This window comes from Lepidochelys kempii, chromosome 1 (assembly GCF_965140285.1).
Source record: "Lepidochelys kempii isolate rLepKem1 chromosome 1, rLepKem1.hap1, whole genome shotgun sequence".
Classification (NCBI taxonomy): Eukaryota; Metazoa; Chordata; order Testudines; family Cheloniidae; genus Lepidochelys; species Lepidochelys kempii.
This window is the reverse complement of record NC_136380.1, coordinates 262,539,800-262,561,200: the sequence shown is the minus strand read 5'-3', so window position 1 is coordinate 262,561,200 and position 21,401 is coordinate 262,539,800. Positions and strand designations below refer to the sequence as shown.

Sequence of the window (21,401 nt, the reverse complement as noted above, 5' to 3'; positions counted from 1 at the left end):
AGCTAAACAACTCTACTTCTTTACCTTAATTCAATCCCACACCTGCAGTCCCAGCCACCTTTGTCTTGCTCTTCAAGCCTTCCCCTTCTCCTGCCTTCCCGTATCTCTCTGCATAGGATCTCACTGATTTCTTTTGTGTGTGTATTACAAAATACAGTGTGACTTCCCCCTCACAGCTCTTCTGCCTTCCATACCTACAACTCTCTCTCCTTTGTCACAGACCCAGAAGTTTCTCATCTGTTCTTCTCCTTTTTAACCCCTCCACTTGCTTCAGTGATCTTTTCCTGTCCCATCTCCTGATCTTCCTCTCACTGACTTTCATCCCTCTCCCTTACTCTTCCCTTTTAACATCTGATCTCTGGGTCTTCTTCACAATACAAGCATGCTTTAGTCTCTCCCATCTTACAAAATGTACTCTTGATCCCACTTGCATCTCTAGTTACCTCTCCATCATTTCTAAGCTCACCAAACGTGCTCTCCTACAGTTGTTATCTGGAGTTCCTCTTCTCCAGTTATGTCCAAAACCCCTCCCACTGGGCTTCTGCTCTTTGCACTCCACTGAAACTGCTCTTGCGAAAGTTTATAATCTCTTTCTAGCCAAAGCTCAGAACTAGTACTCTGTCAGTCTCCTTTACCTGTCAGATGACTTTGATAACATCTACCATGCTCTTTTTCTTAAAATCTTGTCCTCCCTTGGCTTCTGTGATTCTGTCCTCTCCTGGTTCTCCTCCTACCTCTCTAATTGCTCCTTCAGTGTGACCTTCAGAGGATCCTTTTCATCCCCTTTACAACTTTGTGGGGGCTCCACAGGGCCTGTCCTTGGTCCCTGTGATGGGTTGGACTCCCCCACTTCCTCCCCAGTCCGAGATGCCACCTGATGTGCTGGGGTCTCACAGATTCCACCCGTTCCACCAGCCTGGGTTTCCTCAACCTATCCTAGCTGTGCCAGGCCCTCCAGCCTTCTACAGCGCCCACACACAGGTAGGGACACACCCAGCTGCAAATGGACACAGGGACACTATCAGCTCTGTGTGGGAGGAATCAGCTCAGGGATTCACCCCGCAATCACGTGCACACTTCCTTTGGGGAGTAAACGCAAAATAATATTGTATTGTGCTGTATAGAAAGATCTGCACAGTGCAAGCTCATAAAAATTCACACTCTTCCTCAGTGTGGAGAGAGAGATGCATAGCTTTTTACCCCCCCCCAAATATATATTGCACAAACTGGGTTTTGAAATGAACAAGAAATAAGTTTATTAACTACAGAAGGTAAATTTCAAGTGATTATAAGGGATAGCAAACAGAACAAAGCCGATGACTGAGCAAATAAAAGAAAATGCAATCTAAGCTTAATACCCTCAAGAAACAGGTTACAAAATGTAATTTCTCACCTTAAATGTTGTTTTAGGTAAGTTGCAGAGTTTCTGTAGCTTAGAGCACCAGTTACTTCTCTTTAAAGACTGGACCCCTGTCTCAGCCTGGACTCAACCCTGCCTTTCCCTTCAGGTGTTTTAGTAGTTTTCGGGCTTGTCTACACTTACATTTTATAGCGCTCTAATTTGCTGGCTCAGGGGTGTGAAAAATCACCCCTCTGAGCTCAGCAAGTCTGAGCACTTCAAAGCGCTAGTGTAGCCATGCTCCCAGCGCTCGGCGCTAATCCGCTTGTGGAGGTGGATTACCAGGAGCGCTGGGAGAGCTCTCTCTGAGTGCTCGTGCATGACCACACTCTCACTTCAAAGTGCTGCCGCGGGAGCGTTCCAGCGATAGCGCTTTGAAGTTTCCAGTGTAGCCATGCCCTTGCTTCCTGGGCAGGCAATGGAGGAGAGCCTTGATTGCCTTCCTTCCCGGACTTAAGTAGGATTTACATAAGGTGGGAACCCTTTGTTTCCAGTGGAAAAATACCAGCAGTGACCAAGGTGGTAATCCGTACTAGGTGACATGAACAGATAACCCTGCAGTGTCAAAGCAACATCCCAGGAAGCTTCTCAGGAAGGTTGGAGATTAGTGTCTTCAAAGTTCTATTGTCCTTCTTAATGGCCCAATCCAGGCTGATTGCCTACTGTCCGGTGGGCATTCCCCCAAATACACACCTAGTTGTAATTGTTACATAGTCAATATTCCTAACTTCAGATACAGAAATGATATAGGTATACAAATTGGATAAACACATTCAGTAGATTGTAACCTTTCCAATGATATCTTACATAGCCCATCTTGCATAAAACATATCTTAGTTATGCCATATTCATATCATAACAATATTTCTATGAAAAATATGGAGTGTAGCATCACAGTCACCATCTCTTTTTTCTCTCTCTCTCTCTCTACATGTTATCTCTGGGTAATATAATCCACAAACACAACTACTTCTTGACAGGTTTCAGAGTAGCAGCCGTGTTAGTCTGTATCCGCAAAAAGAAAAGGAGTACTTGTGGCACCTTAGAGACTAACAAACAATGCATCCGATGAAGTGAGCTGTAGCTCATGAAAGCTCATGCTCAAATAAATTTGTTAGTCTCTAAGGTGCCACAAGTACTCCTTTTCTTTTTACAACTACTACCATCACTATGTTGATGACTTAGAGCTATGTCAGTCTTCTGTCAGGCTAAAATCTTATTCTGTCTGGCATCTCTTCATGGATGTCTAGCCATCAGTTCAAGCTCAATGTGGCTAAAACAGAGCTCCTAATTCCTTGCTACTTCCTTTCTCTGTTATTGTCCACATGGCCCTCAGTTCTGTAACTGGAATGTGATCTTCAACTCAGATCTCTCTGTAGGTCCTCACACTCAGGCTGTCTAAATCTTGCTCATTTCTTCTGCATAACATCTCAAAGATACGACCTTTCCTATTCACAACTACATCTCTCATCTAGGCTCTCCTTATCTCGCATCTTGACTAGTGAAACATCATTTTCTCTGGCCTTGGCAAATGCATTATTGCCCCATAGATAGGCATTCAGAATGCTGCTGCAAAGATCCTTTTTCTAGCCCATCACTTTGTATCCGTTCATTGGCTCCCTCTTCTCTTTCACATCAAACAATAAACTGCTCACTTTCAAGGCCTCCTCTTCACAATGTGTTCCTCTGCTACTGCTCATCCCTCATTCACAATAAAAATGTAGACTCCTACATCAGATTGGCCTATGATTCAAGTCTCCAGTGCTCATTTGTTAAGGTTGTTTTATTTTGTTTTGTTTTTTTGTTTTTTGTTTTTTTTTCAAACCAGCATCTTTGTGCTTTCTTCCATGCTGCCCCTCATGCTTAGGAGTTGTTCCCCGTAAACATCTGTAAAGTTACCTCATTATCCTCCTCAAAACTCTCCTCTAAACTCTCTCTTGCTGTGATGCCTACAAAAAGCATGACAACAGTTGGGCTGCTGGTATGCTAATACTGCTGTGTATCATGCTGACCAATATTGTCTCATTGTTTCCACGTAGAGTCAGAGTTTAAGGGCAGAAGGCGCCACTAGATCATCTAGTCAAGTGATACTCCGGCCTCAGAGGTTCAGGAGCCAAATTTGCCATTTGCATAACTCAAAAGAACCATGGTAGTATGAATTCATTGTTTCATTCTCTCTCTCTCGATATAGATATTCTCACAGCAAAATGACTGACCAAGTATTAATATTTTATCAACTACAATTGGTTACTAACATAGTAAAAGCCTCCTGACTGGCTAATAACTTAGATTGGTTAATAATTAAATCACATAGTGTTTTAAAATAATGTGCTGCAAAGAGCTGAAGGAGACACATTTAAAAAGCCACTTGCAACTCTGGAGCCTTAATCTGTCACTGATGTAGTCTCACCTCCTGTATGTCACAGGCTATCAACACCACCAGCACCTGCACAACCAAAATTAGACCAAAGTATTGCATCCCTCAGGAGACTAGATTTCATGCCACACAGAGAGAATAGGAGGGACCGAGATGTGCCAGTGCCTGAGGGTCCCTGCACTGGTAGGGAAATCATTAAATGAGAGGGATCTAGATAATTCTCACAAATGACCTGCATTCATGCTGCAGAGGAAGGCAAAACCCACCTGAGGTCAATGTGACCTGGGAGACCATTCCTTCCTTACCCCACATATGAGCAAGAACCAGCCAGCCAAACACCTGACAGAGAATACTTAGTGCCACGTGAGAGCCCTGGCCCTCTCTGTCTAATATCCTGTCTCCAGCTGTGAATACACCTGATGCTTCAGAGGAAGGGAGTTAAAAGAAAAACAACAACAAAAACCTGACCCCTGCTGGTGACCAGCTGAAACCCTGATGTATGAGCTTCTAGGAACATAAGACACAAACCAGCATTGAGCCTGCTCCTACAATCTCAAGCAACGTAGTCATACAATTGCACTCATAAATTTGTCCGTATATCTCTCAAAACTAATTAAGTTGTTGTCCCCACAACTCCTATTAGGAGATGGTGCCAGCATTTCAACCCTCTAATGGTTAGGAATCTTCTAATTTGCAGCTTGAATTTGTTCATGTCCAGTTTATATTCATTGTGCCAACATTTTCCTTTAGCTTAAATAGCTCTTAACCCTTCCCTGTCTATATCCATCTGTTGTCTCTTGTCTTTATGTTCAATTGTAAGCTCCCAGGGGTAGAGGCAGTCATTTTGTTGTGTGTTTTGTGTGGCCTCTAGCACAACGGGGGTCCTGGTCTGTGACTAGCGCTCTTAGATGGTCTAGGTAGTACAAATAATAACTGCCCTTTCCCCTTCAGCACCATTGCAACTACTAGGACAGTAACTTTTTCCTTAGCAGTTTTTTTAACCTGTTGTCCTATTGCAGTAAAATTGTAATGCCAAACTGTTTCAAGGAAGCAGTGCATCCTCTCCCATTCAGTATGGAGAGGATTACACTCAACGTGAAGATTGGAAGGAGAGTATTGAGAAGTGTAGGAGCCACAGGGCGTCCTCAGGCATTGGAAAGGCTCAGTTGAACTAGGCTCTGTCTTGCTGCCTGAGGACAGCCTCCTAGCTCAAACAACCGTTATCTTACTTCCTATGCCTGGTGTGTATATTCTTTCACTCTTCCCTACTCTAGCACATTTTCTTTCTCACCTCTGACATGCAGTTCGTTATTCTTATAGTATCAAAGAAGAGAAGAGACAGGTAATAGTAATGGGGGATTCGAGAAATATAGATAGTTGGGTTTGTGATGACTGGGAGAACCTCCCTGTGAATTGCCTGCTGGGTTCAAAGGTTGCGGACCTCTCAAGACATCTAGACAGACTTACGTGCAGTGCTGCAGAGTAGCCAGTGATAGTGGTACATGTAGGTGACATAGGGAAAGGTAGGAGGGAAGTCTTGGAGGCCAAATTTAAGCTGCTAGGTAAGAGTTTAAAGTCCAGGACCACCATGGTACCATTCTCTGAAATGCTTCCTGTTCCACATGCAGGGCCAATTAGACAGGGAGAACTGCAGGGTCTCAATGTGTAGATGAGATGGTGTTTGGAGGAGGGATTCAGATTTATTAGGAACTGGGGAACCTTTGGGGAAATGAGGAGCCTGTGCAGGAAGGATGGGCTCCACTTAAACCAAAACAGAACCAGATTGCTGGGATGTAAAATTAAAAGGGTCATGGAGGAGTTCTTAAGCTAAGGGCTGTGGGAAAGCCAGCAGGTGCAGAGGAGTGCACGGTTTGGACAGACGCCTCCTTTAGGGGAGGCTTTATTAAAAGGGCTACTATATATCCTACTGCAGAGGAAAGGAGAGAAGTAGCAACTGAAGGAAAAACAGTCAAACAAGTCCCATTCAATTACATCATAATGAATGAAGGCAGATAACTAAATATTGCCAAATTTTAATAGGTCCTTCTATACAAATACAAGAACTCTAAATATGAAGATGGGTGAACTTGAGTGTCTGGTATTAAAAAAGGATAGTGATATAATAGGCATCACAAAAACTTGGTGCAATGATCAATGGGACACAGTAATATCGGGGTACAAAATATATAGGAGTGGCAACATGGGTCATACGGGGTCGGGAAGTGACACTATATGTGAAAGAAACCATAGAGTCATAGTAAAAATCCTAAGTGAATGAAACAGTACTATGGAATCTCTATGGCTAGAAATTCCATGCTTGAATAATAAGAGTATAGCAGTAGGAATATAACACTGATCACATCTCTTGTCGATTTCACTCTTGATTAGTTGGTGGCTTCCTGTGCAAATAAACTTATATGTGAGATACACAGTGATCAGACAGATAAGCAGGGATACTAGAAATCTGTTTGACTCAGAAAAATGTGAAATTCATGTTTTTTTACAGAGAATCTTTAGTTTTTACATTTTGTGAAAAAAATAAAAACATTAACTTTTAACTAAATTTTACTGATTCACTTATTCCATATTCAACCCCTCTTGTGGTTGATTTTTGAATGCGCTTTAAATTTACATAGCTAAACATACTCCAATAAATTGCTTCCAGTGTATGAAGGTTACTCAACGGCATATAGGGATTTGTGTTCTAATGCATCTCAAATTTCACTTCAGCCTCCACACATGAGAATAATTAAAGCTATGAAAAGATGCTGAAAACTAAAAATCACCCCTAAAAACAATGTCGTTGAGTTTGGCAAGGACAGATTTCACGTTGATGGTAATGTGCTGTTCTTTATTGTATCCAGCAAGTCTGTAGATTACATTTGGAGGCAGACAATTGTAGAACACATGGAAAGTGTTAAAACATTAACTGAATGAAAGGAAATGAAAACAAGAGGGAGACTGAAACAGCAGGGCCCTCTGCAACAGTAAAGAAACAGTGCATTGTGACTGGATCATTTCAGCATTTTACAAATGTAAAATACACCCATAAAACATTGAGTTCAACTGATACCTGTACATATTGTGGCTAGGGAAACTAAAGTTCAGTGTTTCGTTTTAATTGTGGAAAAATGCGGATTTTTATGGTTTGTTTTTGTTTTTTTTATTGGAGAATCTGTTTTTTTATCACAGAAAACTAGGATCCCCACAGGTAAGTGTCTCCAACCCCTGCCTGAACAGAACCTTTTTGAGGCATGTCTTCTTGTGGTGACCTGCATTTAATTTCAAGACTTTAAGAACATAATTTCCAGTATAGATACATAACTTAAGTATTATCTACACACACTTCATAATGATTAGGATGATCAGAGGGTTGTTGGCACTCAGTAGAGATCTTCCATTCCACGCTTTGAACTATTGTGCATATGTTGACCCATAGGATCCCTGTAAAGCTCTGTGCTCCTCTGTGCCCTTTGCCACTTTCTACAAAGAGGTTGAATTTTGTAAAATCAAATGTATTTAAAGCCTCAGATCATTAGAATAGTTTCTACAGTTTTCCTTTTAAGTTCAAATTAAAACAATTGTTCCTCTGCCTGACACAGCCTGCAGTGCGCCACTGCAGAAGTAGCATGCCTAGCCCTGTGGCCATGGAGTCATTTTAAAGCAGTAGCTCCTTAAGCTCTTGACTCTCAAGTCTGTTTTCCAGAAATTAAAGGTATAAATTGCCCAGCCCCTCTAACAGTTCCTCTCTTTCACTGAGGAATATTCACAGAACTAATCCACTCCTTTTTTACCATTGCACAGAAGTTTGAAGGGTGGGATTTTTCAAAGTCACTGTGACTTAGAAGCACAAGTCTGCATTGACATTCAGTGAGACTTGAGCTCCTTAAGTTGTTTAAGCCCATCTAAAAATTCCAACCTTATTCTGTATTGTAAATTGCTTTAAGTATAAACATAGGTAAATTTATTGATAATTTTGACAGTTGAGTTGTTTAATGTCTGGATCACTTTGGCGTTGCCCATTATGGCAATCCAGTCAAGAATCTGAGCTTTAAGAGGGGTTTTGCTTGCTCTGCTAAATTTACTGCTTCTCATAGGCATAGCTTTCTGCCGTACCTAATGGGATGGACAGCCCACCAAGAGCTGCAATGTTTAAGTCCATCTCAAAGAAGGTTCAGAATGATTGTGGTGACATAAGAGACACTAGGAGTCCATGAGTCAAAGAGGTCTCAAGGGCTTTTCAGGCCATGAAGTATAGCTGCTAAGCTTCCTTCAATACTGAAGCACTGACTCCGTACTAGGCTGAAAATCTGCGACTTGTGACCAAAGCATTTTTAAGTAGCCATCTAGATGCCTTCCAAACCCTTGGGAATCTACATATCTCAAATAGAGCCACAAAATGCACCTTTTTGTTGTGGCTGTTATGGGGGATCACTTGGTGTCGAGGAAGGGCCATAACCGAGCTTGTGCTGTTAGATCTGGCCAGGCCTAAATAACATCCTTGTAAGATGGGATGTCTTGGAATATTTCTTCAAGTGCTTGCTCATGTTGATTCCATTCTAGGTGTGTGCGCACCCATGTGCACCGTCGTTGGAGATTTTTGCCTTAGCCAGCCCTACAGATACTGCAGTGGCGCCCCCTTGAGTGCCAGCATATTAAGTGCCACTGGCTATAGGCCCTCTCAGTTCCTCCTTACCACCCATGATGGTTGGTTGGAGCGCCTTGTCTTGCATTGTAAGAGTGTTAGCGGTTCTCAACAATTCATTGTTATCTAACCTTTGTATATAATTCTTAGGTACTTAGTCTTTAAGTTAAGTGTTAGTCATGAGTTTAGTAGTGAGTCCTGGCTGGGACTTTGCCCCGGAGTGGGGCATGACCTGTTCTCCAGGCTTCAAACCGTGTTCCTCATGCAACAGGCCAATGCCTATTATTGACCCCCATGACAGCTTTCTGAAGTGCTTGGGGGAGTCCCATAGAAAGGACAAGTGCAGAACCTGTAAGAACTTTTGCCCTAGAACCCAAAAGGAGCAGGATATCTGCTTCAGGACTCTCCTCATGGAGGCTGTGCTTCATCCTGCATCGGAGCCCTTCTGCTCAGACCCCATGCTGAGCACCTCGGCATCGGTGCGGAGCGCACCACCAGCACTGTTCCCCCTCACCAGTGCCTAAGAAGTGGCAAAAGAAGAGCCCCCCGGCACTGGAAGGGAAACAGACTTTGGGCAAAGGACCTGTGTCAGGCCATGTGCCCGCCCTGGGGTTTCACAGGGGTACTGCTGTGGTTGGATACCGCCCTCTATCTCCCTCCCCCCCACCCCCCCCTCAGGGATTGAACTCCTGGGAGTGGCAGGGGACCCTGGATTCTCCTAGGGTTCTTGTTGCCCAAAGCGATCCCAGTGGCCAAAGAACAAGCAGGCTGACTGGCACCGCACACCCTGCACCAGGGGCTGGACTCAGCTAAGACCCCAACGCCTAAGGGAAAGCCGATCATGGCACCACTGCCCCATAGGGCAGTGGAGCACCCTCGGTCTCCGGACTGCAGGTGTAGATCCCCATCTCTGTGGCCTTGGCCTACAGTCAGAAAACCCAGGTCCCCGCCACCACATTCTCCTTCTCTAAGACATGGGACGCTGCAGTCAAGGCACTGGTCCCTGTACCACCGGTACTGGTGAGCTTCCTGTGCAGGTCACCTTCACACAGATATTGGTCCCTACTGGGGTGGGGTCACTCTCTGTCACAGCACCGGTCTCCATCTCCTCCCCCACCCCCCACTCGTCAGGCAGGCACTGGCCCTCACCTCACCAGTCACTGACCAGGGTCAGGCGAGAGACTCAGGTCTCGACGGCTCTGCCCTGCCCTGGTCACCAGAAAGGCAGTGGACCGAGTCGGACTGGGAGTTCAGCCCTTCGCCAAGGAGGAGGGGTGATTCTCTGCTGACCTGCGAGACAGGCGCAGCAGTGGCATGGCAGCAGGGACAGTGGGCTGCTCAGTGGCCATACTGGAACCCGTGGGGCATGCCCGTGATACAGGTCCCATATTTCCACCAGTCCTCCTTGGCTGCCTCAGACAAACAGCCCCCAGCATCGCTGGCACCAGAGTCAGAACACAGTACTGAATCTGACGTTGGGGCAGCGCATTAGACTCCAGCACCTAAGGAGCTGTCCCTGGAGAGGGAAGAAGAACCTGCCTGACCCCAAGCGGTGCAGTCGTCATTGTCGTCCCCGGACGAAGCGGAGGCGGGTCCCTTCCAAACAGGTAGTCCTCCTGAGGACTTCAAGGAGAACCAAGACTTCCTTAAAAGGGCGGCTACCAATTGAGGAGGTCTCAGAGGAGTCTGATGACCTCTTTAACATTATATCCTCCTCCACCCCAGCCCGTGTCGAGCTGCCCGTCCGCTCAGTGGTCCTTAGGATTGCCAAATCACTGTGGCAGATCCCCTGTTCCATTCTGCCTACTTCTAAGAAGGTGGAAAAGAAGTATTGCGTCCCTGCAAAAGGATTCGAATATCTGTACACGCACCCTTCAGCGGCGTCACTGGCCATGTCTGCTGTTAATGAAAGGGACAGGCAGGGCCAAGTCAGTGGCATGCCAAAAAACAAAGATGCCAAGAGACTGGACTTATTTGGCAGAAAGATTTATTCAGTGGTCAGCCTGCAATTTCGGGTGTCTAACCACCAGGCCCTGTTAGGCGGGTATGGTTTTAACCAGTGGAACTCCCTTAACAAATTCAAGGACCGAGCCCAGCAGTTTACCGCTTTAGTGGACGAAAGCATAGCGATAGCAAGAGGAACCCTCCAAATGGCCTGGGACATTACTGATTCAGTGGCCAGGGTGGTCGCCTCCATGGTGTCCATGAGGCGCAGTCCTCTGGGTTATCCCAGGAGATGCAGGCCACTATTCAGACCTCCCATTTGAGGAGGTGGGGCTCTTCTCTGAGCTCACAGACTCAAGGTTCCATGGCCGTAAAGACTCCCGTGCCACCCTCCAATCCTTGCGCCTTCACACTCATCAGGCCAGGAAGCTGTTCCGTCCTCCACCTCCACAGTCTAGATCCTGGGGAACTCCCCTGCTGAGTGCATACAGGAGAAAAGTTAGAGACAAAGGGTCTAAGTGGCGACACCTGTTGTCTTCCCATTTGTCTGCTCAGCCTGGGCCTTCAAGAAACCAAGGAAGCCAGAAGCAGTCATTTTGAGGATGCGCTTGAGGACAACTCCCCCGTCACTTCGCAGGATCCACCTTCCCACTCTTTCTTCAACCGCTTCCGCCCCTTCCGTTTGGCCTGATCTCAGCTGACCTTGGACCGTTAGGTGCTCGAAATAATATTCTCAGGTTACACCCTGTAGTTCGTGGCCGACCCTCTCCGTCCTTCATCGGGGACCCTTCTCATGAGCAACTCCTCGTCTAAGATATCAAGAACGTCTTGCCTCTGGGAGTGGTGGAGGAGGTCCCTTGGGACATGAAAGGAAAGGGGTTCTACTCCCGCTACTTCCTAATCCCGAAAGCAAAAGGGGGCCTCAGACCCATTCTGGACCTGCATCACCTCAACAATTCTCTCAAGAAGTTGAAGTTTCGCATGGTCTCCCTGGCCTCCATCGTCCCCTCTCTGGATCCAGGAGACCGGTACGCCGCCCTCGACTTGAAGGATGTGTATTTCCATATTTCTATTTTCCCAGGGCACAGGCGCATCCTTCATTTTAATCTGGGTCAGTGCCATTTCCAGTTCACGGCAATGCCATTCAGTGTCTCGTCTGCCTCATTAGCATTCACAAAGTCTGCTGTTGGGCAGCAGAAAGCCCTCCACCAGAGCGACCTACCTGGCGAAATGGAAGTGGTTCTCCTGTTGGACCTCAGATGAAGGCGTTGGGCCCGGGCAGGCCTTGCTGCAGTTGATCCTGGACTACCTTCTGCATCTCAAGCTTCAAGGCTTGTCCCTTTCATCTATTAAGGTCCATTTGGCGGTTATCTCAACCTTTCATCTGCTGCTTGTGGGCAGGTTGGTTTTTGCCCAAGACATGACTGCCAGGTTCCTCAAGGGCCTTGAGTGCCTCTAGCTGCACGTCAGGGACCCCATCCCTCTGTGGGACCTGAATCTTGTGTTGTCCTGGCTCATGGGACCCCCGCTTTGAATTCTAGCTTCCTCTTCTCTCCTCTTCCTTTCCTGGAAGGTCGTGTTCTTGCTTGCAATAACGTCAGCCCGCAGGGTGTCTGAGATTAGAGTCCTTACCTCAGAACTGCCCTATACAATCTTTTATAAGGACAAGGTCCAGCTGTGGCCACACCTGGCCTTCCTGCCCCAGGTGGTCTCCCAGTGTTTTCCCAAGCTGCATAAGTCGGAGGAGGAGCATCGGCTGCATTCCCTTGATGTCAGAAGGGCGCTAGCCTTCTACATTGAAAAGACCCAGTTGTTCCGCAAATCGACAATTGTTCGTTGCGGTGGGCAAAAGGATGAAAGGTTGTCCAGTATCCACTCAAAGAATTTCTTCTTGGATCACTGCCTGCGTTGGTTGCTGCTCCAATTAGGCCAAGATGCCACCTCTGGCAATCATAACTGCCCATTCAGCCAGGGCACAAGCCTCTTCAGCGGCTAATCCGTACTTGAAGTTGGTGTAAGCCAAACTCATGGAAGGACACTAACTTCTTGGGGACTCTGTTCTCAGAACCACCTCATATTGAAAGTCTCATTTCTCGCATCAGTTACCTTGGTCAGGAGGGCTTTAGAGTTGCAGTCAGTAATAAGTAAAACCTTTCTGTGGAATGTGATATAAAGGCAAGGAGGTTCTTACCCTTCTCCATAAAATTCTGACTAAAACTGATTTGGAACTTCATGTCCGTCAATTGATTGCACTTGTCTGCATTATGTCAAAAGTCCCAGTGCTAACTTGGGGAGGTAAGATTGTATACTTTGGATGTGAGAGTGGTTGGCTGTTACTTAAACAGAACCAAACCATTCAGAAAGTCACAGTGGGCTCTGGAGAAAGTTCTCAAGGTCAGGCCATCTTGGCTTAAAGAAGTGAAGAAAGCCGTTCATTCGCTCATGTTTTGTAGGTGCTAATGTTCCTGTGCCTGAATGCCTCATTTTCTAATTGAGGCAATTGCTGTCTCTGGCATGTGTTTCCAGTGTGCCTTTATTTGGAAACCTGCAGATTTGTTGCATATAACTTGGTTCACACCTTTACAAATCACTATTCTCCTCACATTGTGTTGAGAACAGATGCTGGTTTCCCAAGGGTGGGATATCTCTTGCTCACTTCCTCAGGAAAGACCCTAGTAACTGGTCTCCTAGAGTATGTGTATGTGGAGCCAATAGGAAAGTGGGGGTTACTCACCTACAGTAATCTTTCTTTTCAGATTGTATTGCTTCCCTAGAGCCACAATGACTCTTTCCCTTCCCCCTCTTACTTTGGAGCCCTGCTGGAAATAGGTCTCTGCAGGTAGAGAGGAGCTGTGGAGACCATTGTCAAGCTATTTGTATCCTCAGATTTCAGAATGCAAAACTTGAGGAAAGTGCATGCACTAGTCCAGCTTCCAGATATTGCTTTAAGATGGTTCCATTGCTGTATGATGTTTGGACATGAGACTCCTATGTTGTGGCTCTGTGGCAGCAATACACTCTGAATACAAGAGTTGCTGAAAGTAACTTCCTTTTTAAAACAAGCAAACATCCCCTTGCAGTATTTGAAACCTAAATATTACAGTACAAGAATCTGAAAGTGAAACTTAATTTTGTATATTTCTCTGTTTGCACACAAAGATAATAAATGACAGCAACCTAGATTTTTAAAATTCTCACACTTAAAAAAAAAAGTATGTTCTGGACATATGTAAAGAAACTTGTCTGTTTACAACACATGACTTTTAAATGACTTAAGTCACTGAAATGTACTTCAATCTGTTACTTCCACTTTTTGAGGGTTAAGGGAGGAATGAGGATTGCACAGAGAAAAAGGCCAGTCTTGGTCTCCTAACAAAAATTTGGACAGTTGGCCATCTGACTGAACCATTTTTTTTCTTAATTGCTGTTTGTTAGAAGGCCCCACCAAGATAATCTTGTACAATCATTTTAGGGCTGGGTTCAGCTGGAATCATTGGCTTCTGCCTTGAGAAATCACATACTCCTCAATGTCCTTCAGAGACACAAGAAAGGGAACGCTTGTATCCGCTACCTCTCTGATCTGTAACAGTAAGGGGCACAGACAGAATGAGTAGGACTGATGGAGGATTGTACATAAGGAGCACTCCTGCTTCCCTCCACACCCACCTTTGCATGGAGAATCTGTAACAGGTTAAGGAAACTCCTCCTGAGTGTTGGCAAAAACAATAGGGGGAGCAAGAGAGAGCTTGGGAAAATCACCTGTGATCTCCATCTCTTTCAACAGTGTAGAGGATGCTCTACACCCCCAAGACGGGAGACAAGAGCAGGGTCTGAGAAAAAGCACCTGTGCAGTGCCAGCTACATTTTCAGTGGTTGAATTTATTATTACCATTGGTTGTGGTTATACGCTCAGCCATCAGAGGGTGAAGTCCTTTTGTTTTGGGGGAGCTATCTTCAGTAACTGAACGATGTTGATAGGTTCCCCCAACCACTCTCCTGGGTGAAAACCTAAAGCACATGATAACTTCATCTTGAAGGATGGTGCATGGGAAACTGGGGGAGGAAATTCTGTGGTGTGGGGTATCAGATGGGAACATAACTATGGGGAAGAAGAAAGGAAGTGTGTAAAATTATGAATAAAACTGATTGGGAGAGGGAAGGAGGGCCAGGGCAGTAAAACTCTGCTTTATGTATCTTGAACAGCCAATTCCTTCAGAGATGCCAAAGTGTAGGTGGAATTCTCTCTTCTCTTTAGCTGTGTGGTTTTATATTTTAGTGCTGTCAAGTGTGTGAAGTGAGAAAAGTGAAAAGAAGGTTTACTGAAAATACAGCTCTGAGGAAGAATAGGATATCTAATCAGTTATGTTAGTGGTAGCCCGGGACACTGGAAACTTGTGTGTACAGAATTCAGTTTATGTATGTTCCACAGACTTAAGGTTTGCCCATGGATTCTGGGTGTCCCTGGTGTTTTATGCACAATTTCAGCTTCCATTTTAAAAATATGGAAAAAGTTTATAGCTCTTCTGATCGCAAAAAAACTTTTCCCGATATGAGCTGATGCCTTGTCTGTGTTGGAGGTTTTTTAGACAAAACTGCTGAGTCTTAGTTGTTTGACTAAACAAACTCAATAACTCTAAAGGTGAACTGCCCCCATTCATCTCAATGAGGTGTGCATTAAAGGGACACAGCCAACTTCAATGCTACTTCTATCTAAAGTTTTTAACCTATTATTGTGGTAAGTAACACCTAATATTACTATAACTAAGAGGCTAGAGGAAATAATGCCTGACTGACTAACTGGTTTTGACCTCTAAAGCCAATAGCCTAGAAGCTAGCTACTTGAGAGACAGTTTCTCCCTGTTCTACACGACTGCAGTTAAGATGGAGCCCCTTTGGAGCTGCTACCAGGGTGTTCTTGGGTGGGTTCTTCAACTCTGAAATATTGTTCTGTTCTCCCTCCCCTCTCCTCAAATTCTATTACATTTAGGTCATGCTGCAAAACCATTCTATTCTCCCTAGCTTTTGGAGATGGGAAAGAATTTAGGATGGTTAGGTGTAGGAGAAGAATTTCTTTTCAGTCTTCATTTTTGCCTTGCTAGTGTTTTGATTAGAGGGATTAGACAGAATTGTTGGCTTTAAACTAATTTACAGCTTTATTTACTTTTATGAAATATTTTCAAGGGTCACTAGAGTTTTGGAGAGATGATTTATCTTTTTATACAAATTTGACATTTTAAATTAAAAATACCAGTTACTCTAAGAAACAAATGTTCTCCAGATTCCGTTATTCATATTCCACACTATAAAAATAATATTCATAATAAGTGGTAATCCTGATTATGGCTGAAATGGACAGCAAATGAAAACTCTTCAAACATTAGAAAGCAAAACAGGGTTTTAAAAATACTGTATTGAGTAGTCCTGTGTGGGAGAGCCAGACTAAAATAACTGGGAGTGCTGCAGGTCTGAACTGAGGTCTTTTTGGTAGTGTTTGTTTTTGCACTGTACAGTTAAATATAGGTCACAATTTTGGAAGTATTGGAGTGATTCCAAAGTTAAAGTTGCATCCAGACATCCATTCTAAGCTTCATTCTTTAACCCCTCTGTGTTTCCATTAGATGAAGTGATTTATCTGAAAATGTGTATTTAAAATATGTTAGAGGAATTTCTCTAGTTTGGAAACTGAAAGATTTTAAAAAATAGTATAGTTAGTATTAATATTATAGTGGCACTTAGAGGCCCCACTATGATTGAGGGCCCATCGTGCTAGGCACTATACATAGTAAAAGTCAGCTACTGCCCTGATGAGTTTACAATCTTAGTAGATTAGACAATACAAAGTGTATGAAAGGAAATATCATTATCCCCATTTTACAGAGTCTTCCCCAAGAACGCACAGGAGTGTGTGGCAGAACCAGGAATTGAACCCCAGTTTCCTGAGTCACTGGACCATTCTCACTCTCCCCCTCCTTCCTCAATCCAAAATGCAGTGTTTTTTTAAATTCTGAATGTTTCATTCTTTGGTCACATATATAAGTTTTTTAGCTTTACGGTAATTTTCATGGGAAGTTAGAAACAGAAAATATTAATGAATTGTCATTGTTAGGATTGGACCTCTGCCAGTTGCTTAATGATTAAAGTTTTAATTGCCTGATTACAGTTTTCATTACTAAGCCATTAGCACTTAATAGCAGTCTGGTTCTGCTAGGACTTAGGGGCAACCAATGTGGGCTGAGGCATGTAACTGAAGTTGTGGGCACAGAGCTGGCCAGGGTGAGGCTCTGATGGGCAGGAACCCTTAGATGCTAACGGACCTATTGTAATCCTATAGAGTACAGGTCCCCTCCTTCAGACCTCAGCAGAAGAAGAGTGGGTTAGGAGCAAGGAATGAAGGGAATCATCGAGAGGAAAGAGTTCAGAACTGGAGCTGGGCTGTAAATTAGGTATTGCTTTGTCCAGTCCCAGGAGCAGGACCAGGAAGCCAACAAAATAGTCATCTTTCTAGAGCAGCAGTTCTCAACCAGGGGTCTGAGACCAGGTTTCAGGGCTCCGCCAAACAGGTCTGGCATTAGACTCATTGAGGCCCAGGACAGAAAGCCCACACTGCCCTGACCCCACCAGCTGGGGCTGAAGCCAAAGCCTGAGCAGCTTAGCTTTTTGGCTCGCGCCCCCCCGGGGTGTGAGGCCCCATGCCGTTGCCCTGCTTGCTTCCCCCTAATGCCAGTCCTGGCTTTTATATGCAGAAAAACAGTTGTTGTGGCACAGATGGGCAGTGGAGTTTTTATAGCATGTTAAGAGGGGGGGCACGCTCAGAAAGAAAAAGGTTGAGAACCCCAATTCTAGAAAAAATGCTGAACAGTGAGCGAAGAAACCTTTAACTGACACTCGGGCTTTCCTTGGTGTAAAGAGCTGCTCAAGCAAAGCAGTGGGATCCAGTTTGCACATTAAATCAGATTGGAAAAACAAAAATCATTAAAGGAAATACCAAAATAAACCTTCAGTTATAGTTGATTGCTAAATGCAGTTCAAGAGAAACAGTACCATTAAATACATCATTTAAAAAAAAATAAACCATAGAAATTGCAAGCTAAGGCTATATAAATAATTCCAACATGAATTTTGCTACCTAGTTCCCATAGCACTGCTGCCTCAGCTTTCCAGTTCACCAGATAGCAGCAGTGCTGGAGGCATTGTTTCTGTGCTGAGGCACCAGTGCACCAAAGTCTCTCCTGGCACTGTTGCCTTTTTGTGCTGGTGAGCTTGTGCAAATTGCTGGAGGAGCCTTTTAAGTGCATTGCCTCTTCATAAACATACTTTCCTCTTCCCCTTCAGGACCATCCCAGCTAAAGGCCCTTTTTTTCTCCATAGCTTCATACCACATCCCTAATGTCTCTGCACGCACAGTCCTTCTCCCAGACGTGCTTCTCTACTACATTCTGCTTTTAAATGTTGATCTCTGTCAATGTCTGAAAAGGGCTGATTTTTCAGTACCCCATCTATTCTTTTCTCTATTTCCCCTTCATAACCACCTCCGTTCCACAACCCCAAGCCATGCACATCCACGCTTATCCTGAATAATTGACATGCAACCTTGATTCTGACCATAAATAAAATACATTAATGTGCAAACTTATGATGATTTCAATTCTGTAATGTCTACAGACTGATTGATTGATACCAAATTGTAGAACAATTCCTAAAACAGCTCACTTATTCACATATTTTTCTGCAGTGTCTAGGAAAAGTTGTCTTGCAAACGCCTTTTATATTCTGACACCATATGTATCTTACTCATACCAGTATAAAATTATGTAAAATATAATGGGCAGTCTCACCAATTCCAGACCAATTATCAAAATATAAGAATATCTAACCATTAAATATGATCAGTGGTGAGGGCCTACCTGTTGATTGTGAGAATGAGGGTGGAGTTATGTTGGGGCCGGAAGGGAGGTTAGTTGTGGTTGAGAAAGGGGAATTTATGTGTGGAGTGTAGATAAGATTTTGAATGACTTGATGTCTTATGTTGCAAACAAAGAGCCATTAAACTGTATACTTCTAAACAAATAATATAAACACATCAGTTATCCAAATGTATTATTAAAAAAGCATTGGTCTAATTCCCATTAAAATAAAAGGAAAAAATTCTATTGATTTCAATGGAAATTTGAATTTCACCCTAAAATAGTAACACAAATCCAGGGACAGAGTTAAGATTGTCTGGACGTTGGTCACTAAGATTATAACTGTTTAGTTAGATTTATGTGGAGTACAATATAAGTCCAGTACTCTTGTTGTTCTTGACAATTTTTAAAGAACACAATAAACAGATCCATCAGTTGTGCTAGATCAACTCAAATATACACTGGCAACATAAATTATTGAAATTAATAAACCCCACACACTATTGTCTGAGTCCCACACCCAGCCCTGCCCTGTGCCCATTTTCTGACATGCAAAAGAGAAAAGGTGTGCTTTACATTATGGCCTGAAGGCTAAAAGACTCAGACTTTTGTGGAGCTGGGGAGGAAGTGAGCTCCAAAGGTCTGGGGCCCTAATAGAGGGTGGCCTACCAGCTGTCTCCTCCCTTTGTGTCAAGCAGGCTTCAGCTCAGGTGTCTCTGCTGATTGTGACTGTGGCAATATGTCATGAGGAATGTTAGTCTCTTAGGCCAGAGCAACACTAGAGAGTTTACAACTGTGCCAATGCAGGCTCTCTAAAGCAGCCGCTCTAAGCTGACGGGAGAGAGCTCTCCCATCAAGTTAGCTATTCCTACCCCGACATGAGCCAGTAACTATGTCCCGCTGACACAGTGCTGTCCACACCAGCACTTATGTCAGTGTAACTTGTGTCGCTATGGGGAGGGGAGGAATTAATTCACACCCCATAGCAACATAAATTATGCTGACATACACTGCAAGATAGACATAGTCAGACAGGCAGGCCCTAGACTATTTAGAGATTTATAAAGCAACATCTTAAAATCCATCTGGAAACAAGAGACAGCCCTAGAAAGTCATAGAGCTCAGGTTTAAGATGCACTGGGAAAGAGACCGCACAGCTGTTGAATTCAGCATGAAATACTTTCCTAAAAGATTTAAGATGTAGCCCAATGTAGAGAGCATTGTAGTATCTAATTTTGATAAAGGCATGGATGATAGTTGCAAAAATCCTGCTAAGCACCCATAGATGGGGAAAAGGCTGACTTGGCCGTAGCTGCTCCCTGATCTAGTAACAGCTGGAAGTCTAACCAGACCACCTGGATCACAAACCAGATCAACCAAAGGTAGGCACACATTCTCAGTCAAAGGGGCTGAAATAACCCCACAATCTCTTCCAGTTACTTATCCCAGCCAACCAGGTCATTCTGTTTTATCTGGACGATGTCTCAGCCTTTATCCATGCCCAAGTCTCTCTGCCTTCTCTTTGGGTTTGGAGTTTAAGGATGATATTAGAAGTCCTTTATGTAACCTTAATTTGTGATTTCCTTAGCTTTTAATATTTAGGTTTTGTAACATTTTCTCTTGACTTGTGCTTAATAAACTTAACTGTAACTTAATTAAGTTTTTGTTCTGGAATAGGTGTCTGTCTACTTCACGTCAGTCTTCTTTCCATGACTCTCCTCCTGACAAAGTATATTCCTGTTCTAACACACACGAGGCTTTTATATATCCCAGCTTTTCCTGCTCCTTGAACACCTTCTTTTATCCTTTCCATTAAGGAGGTGTCAGGCCTGCTGAGATTAAGGAGGTTATTGATTAGTTAAAGGAGTCTTTTGCAACTTCAAAGAGGATTTAATAATGAAAGAAAAGGGAGGGGAGAATCACATCATGAACCGTGGTAGCAGGGATTGTACTTTCTTCTTGAAAAAAGGCATTCGTGTGTCAATGTGACACTTCCAAAATGAGAGGCAGCTTTATTCACTTGTTTGAGTGGGGAGCTCAGAGCCAGGTAATCCTCAGACCTCTAATTCCTGCTCTGCCATGGACTTGGTGGGTGGTCTTTGGTGAGTCACTTACTCACTCTTTTCCCTACCTGTCACAGGTGTTGTAGAGATTAGCTAATATCTGCAGAGAACTTTGAAAATTAAACATACTATGTGTTTAGTAATTATCAAAAGATGTTTAGGTTGTAATACTAGGAGCAGCTGCTAAAAGGGCACTAACGAGGACCTATGCTTTTTAGTTGTGTAGGTGAAATAAAGGGAAGAAATTGGGACACTTTGTCTGGAAGACCAATAGAGAATTAGCAGTTGTGGTATAGGCACTATCCGGTAAGCCACGTCCTTGGCCCCACCCTCCTGGCTGTGTCATTTGTGCCTTTGCATGTTACTCATCACCTGTGAGTGCTAAGCAAGGAAAAGCCCCAAACCAAGTGTTGGGATAGGTAATCTGATGTTTTTTCTGGGTATTATTTAGCAACCCAAAGCTAACAGATTTTCAGGTAGGACATGAATGACTTTGCAAGATTTCTCTCTATAGAACTCGATCCAAAATCTTGGTGGCTTTCAGCATAGCTTTAGACTCTTACTCAGGTCTGTAGTCTAAATTTCAGTTTGCCCTCAGGCTACTCAAGTGATTGAGTTTTAATCCATTGGATGAGGGGTCCATCGTCATCTGTGACATTTGCCATGGCTATCGGAATTGATGGTGCAGTTGATGACAGCTCTGGGCCTTGTCTGCTTTAAGCTTTTAGTTTAAAATTTCCCATTACTGTGCTACGCCAGTGCACCCTAACTTGTAAAAACACTAGAGCTTTGTTCCATAGAGCCCATCACTTGTTACTGCTGGTGGAGCTGCTGTGATGGGAAACATGAAGAAATAGGTTAGAGTAGACAGAGCCATGATTCTCTCTGTTGATCTCCAGCACAGTTTGACAAGCTTGTGTAAGCTCTCACTAGTTCAAGTTGCTCCTCTTGTCAGCAGTGGAGAGGTTAGCATCTAGGCTTTAAAGTTAACCTGTTGATGAGTGGAGCTGTTGAAGTCTCACTTGATGCATATATTTCAGTCTCTTTGCAGACATGGTACGGCAGTGCA

General features: G+C 44.0%; 1 protein-coding gene across 6 annotated transcripts in view; it reads left to right on the top strand.

Moving 5' to 3' along the window:
* TCF20 (transcription factor 20) overlaps window positions 1-21,401 on the top strand; it is a 213,326-nt gene that overhangs the window by 146,019 nt on the left and 45,906 nt on the right. The window contains exon 3 of one of the 6 annotated variants that reach the window (XM_073327267.2): window positions 3,439-3,548. The exons of the other annotated variants lie outside the window; for them this stretch is intronic. Within the exon in view, the coding sequence (XP_073183368.1) occupies window positions 3,439-3,548 (110 nt within the window). The remainder of the gene's footprint in view (window positions 1-3,438; window positions 3,549-21,401) is intronic. 6 annotated transcript variants of the gene reach the window in all.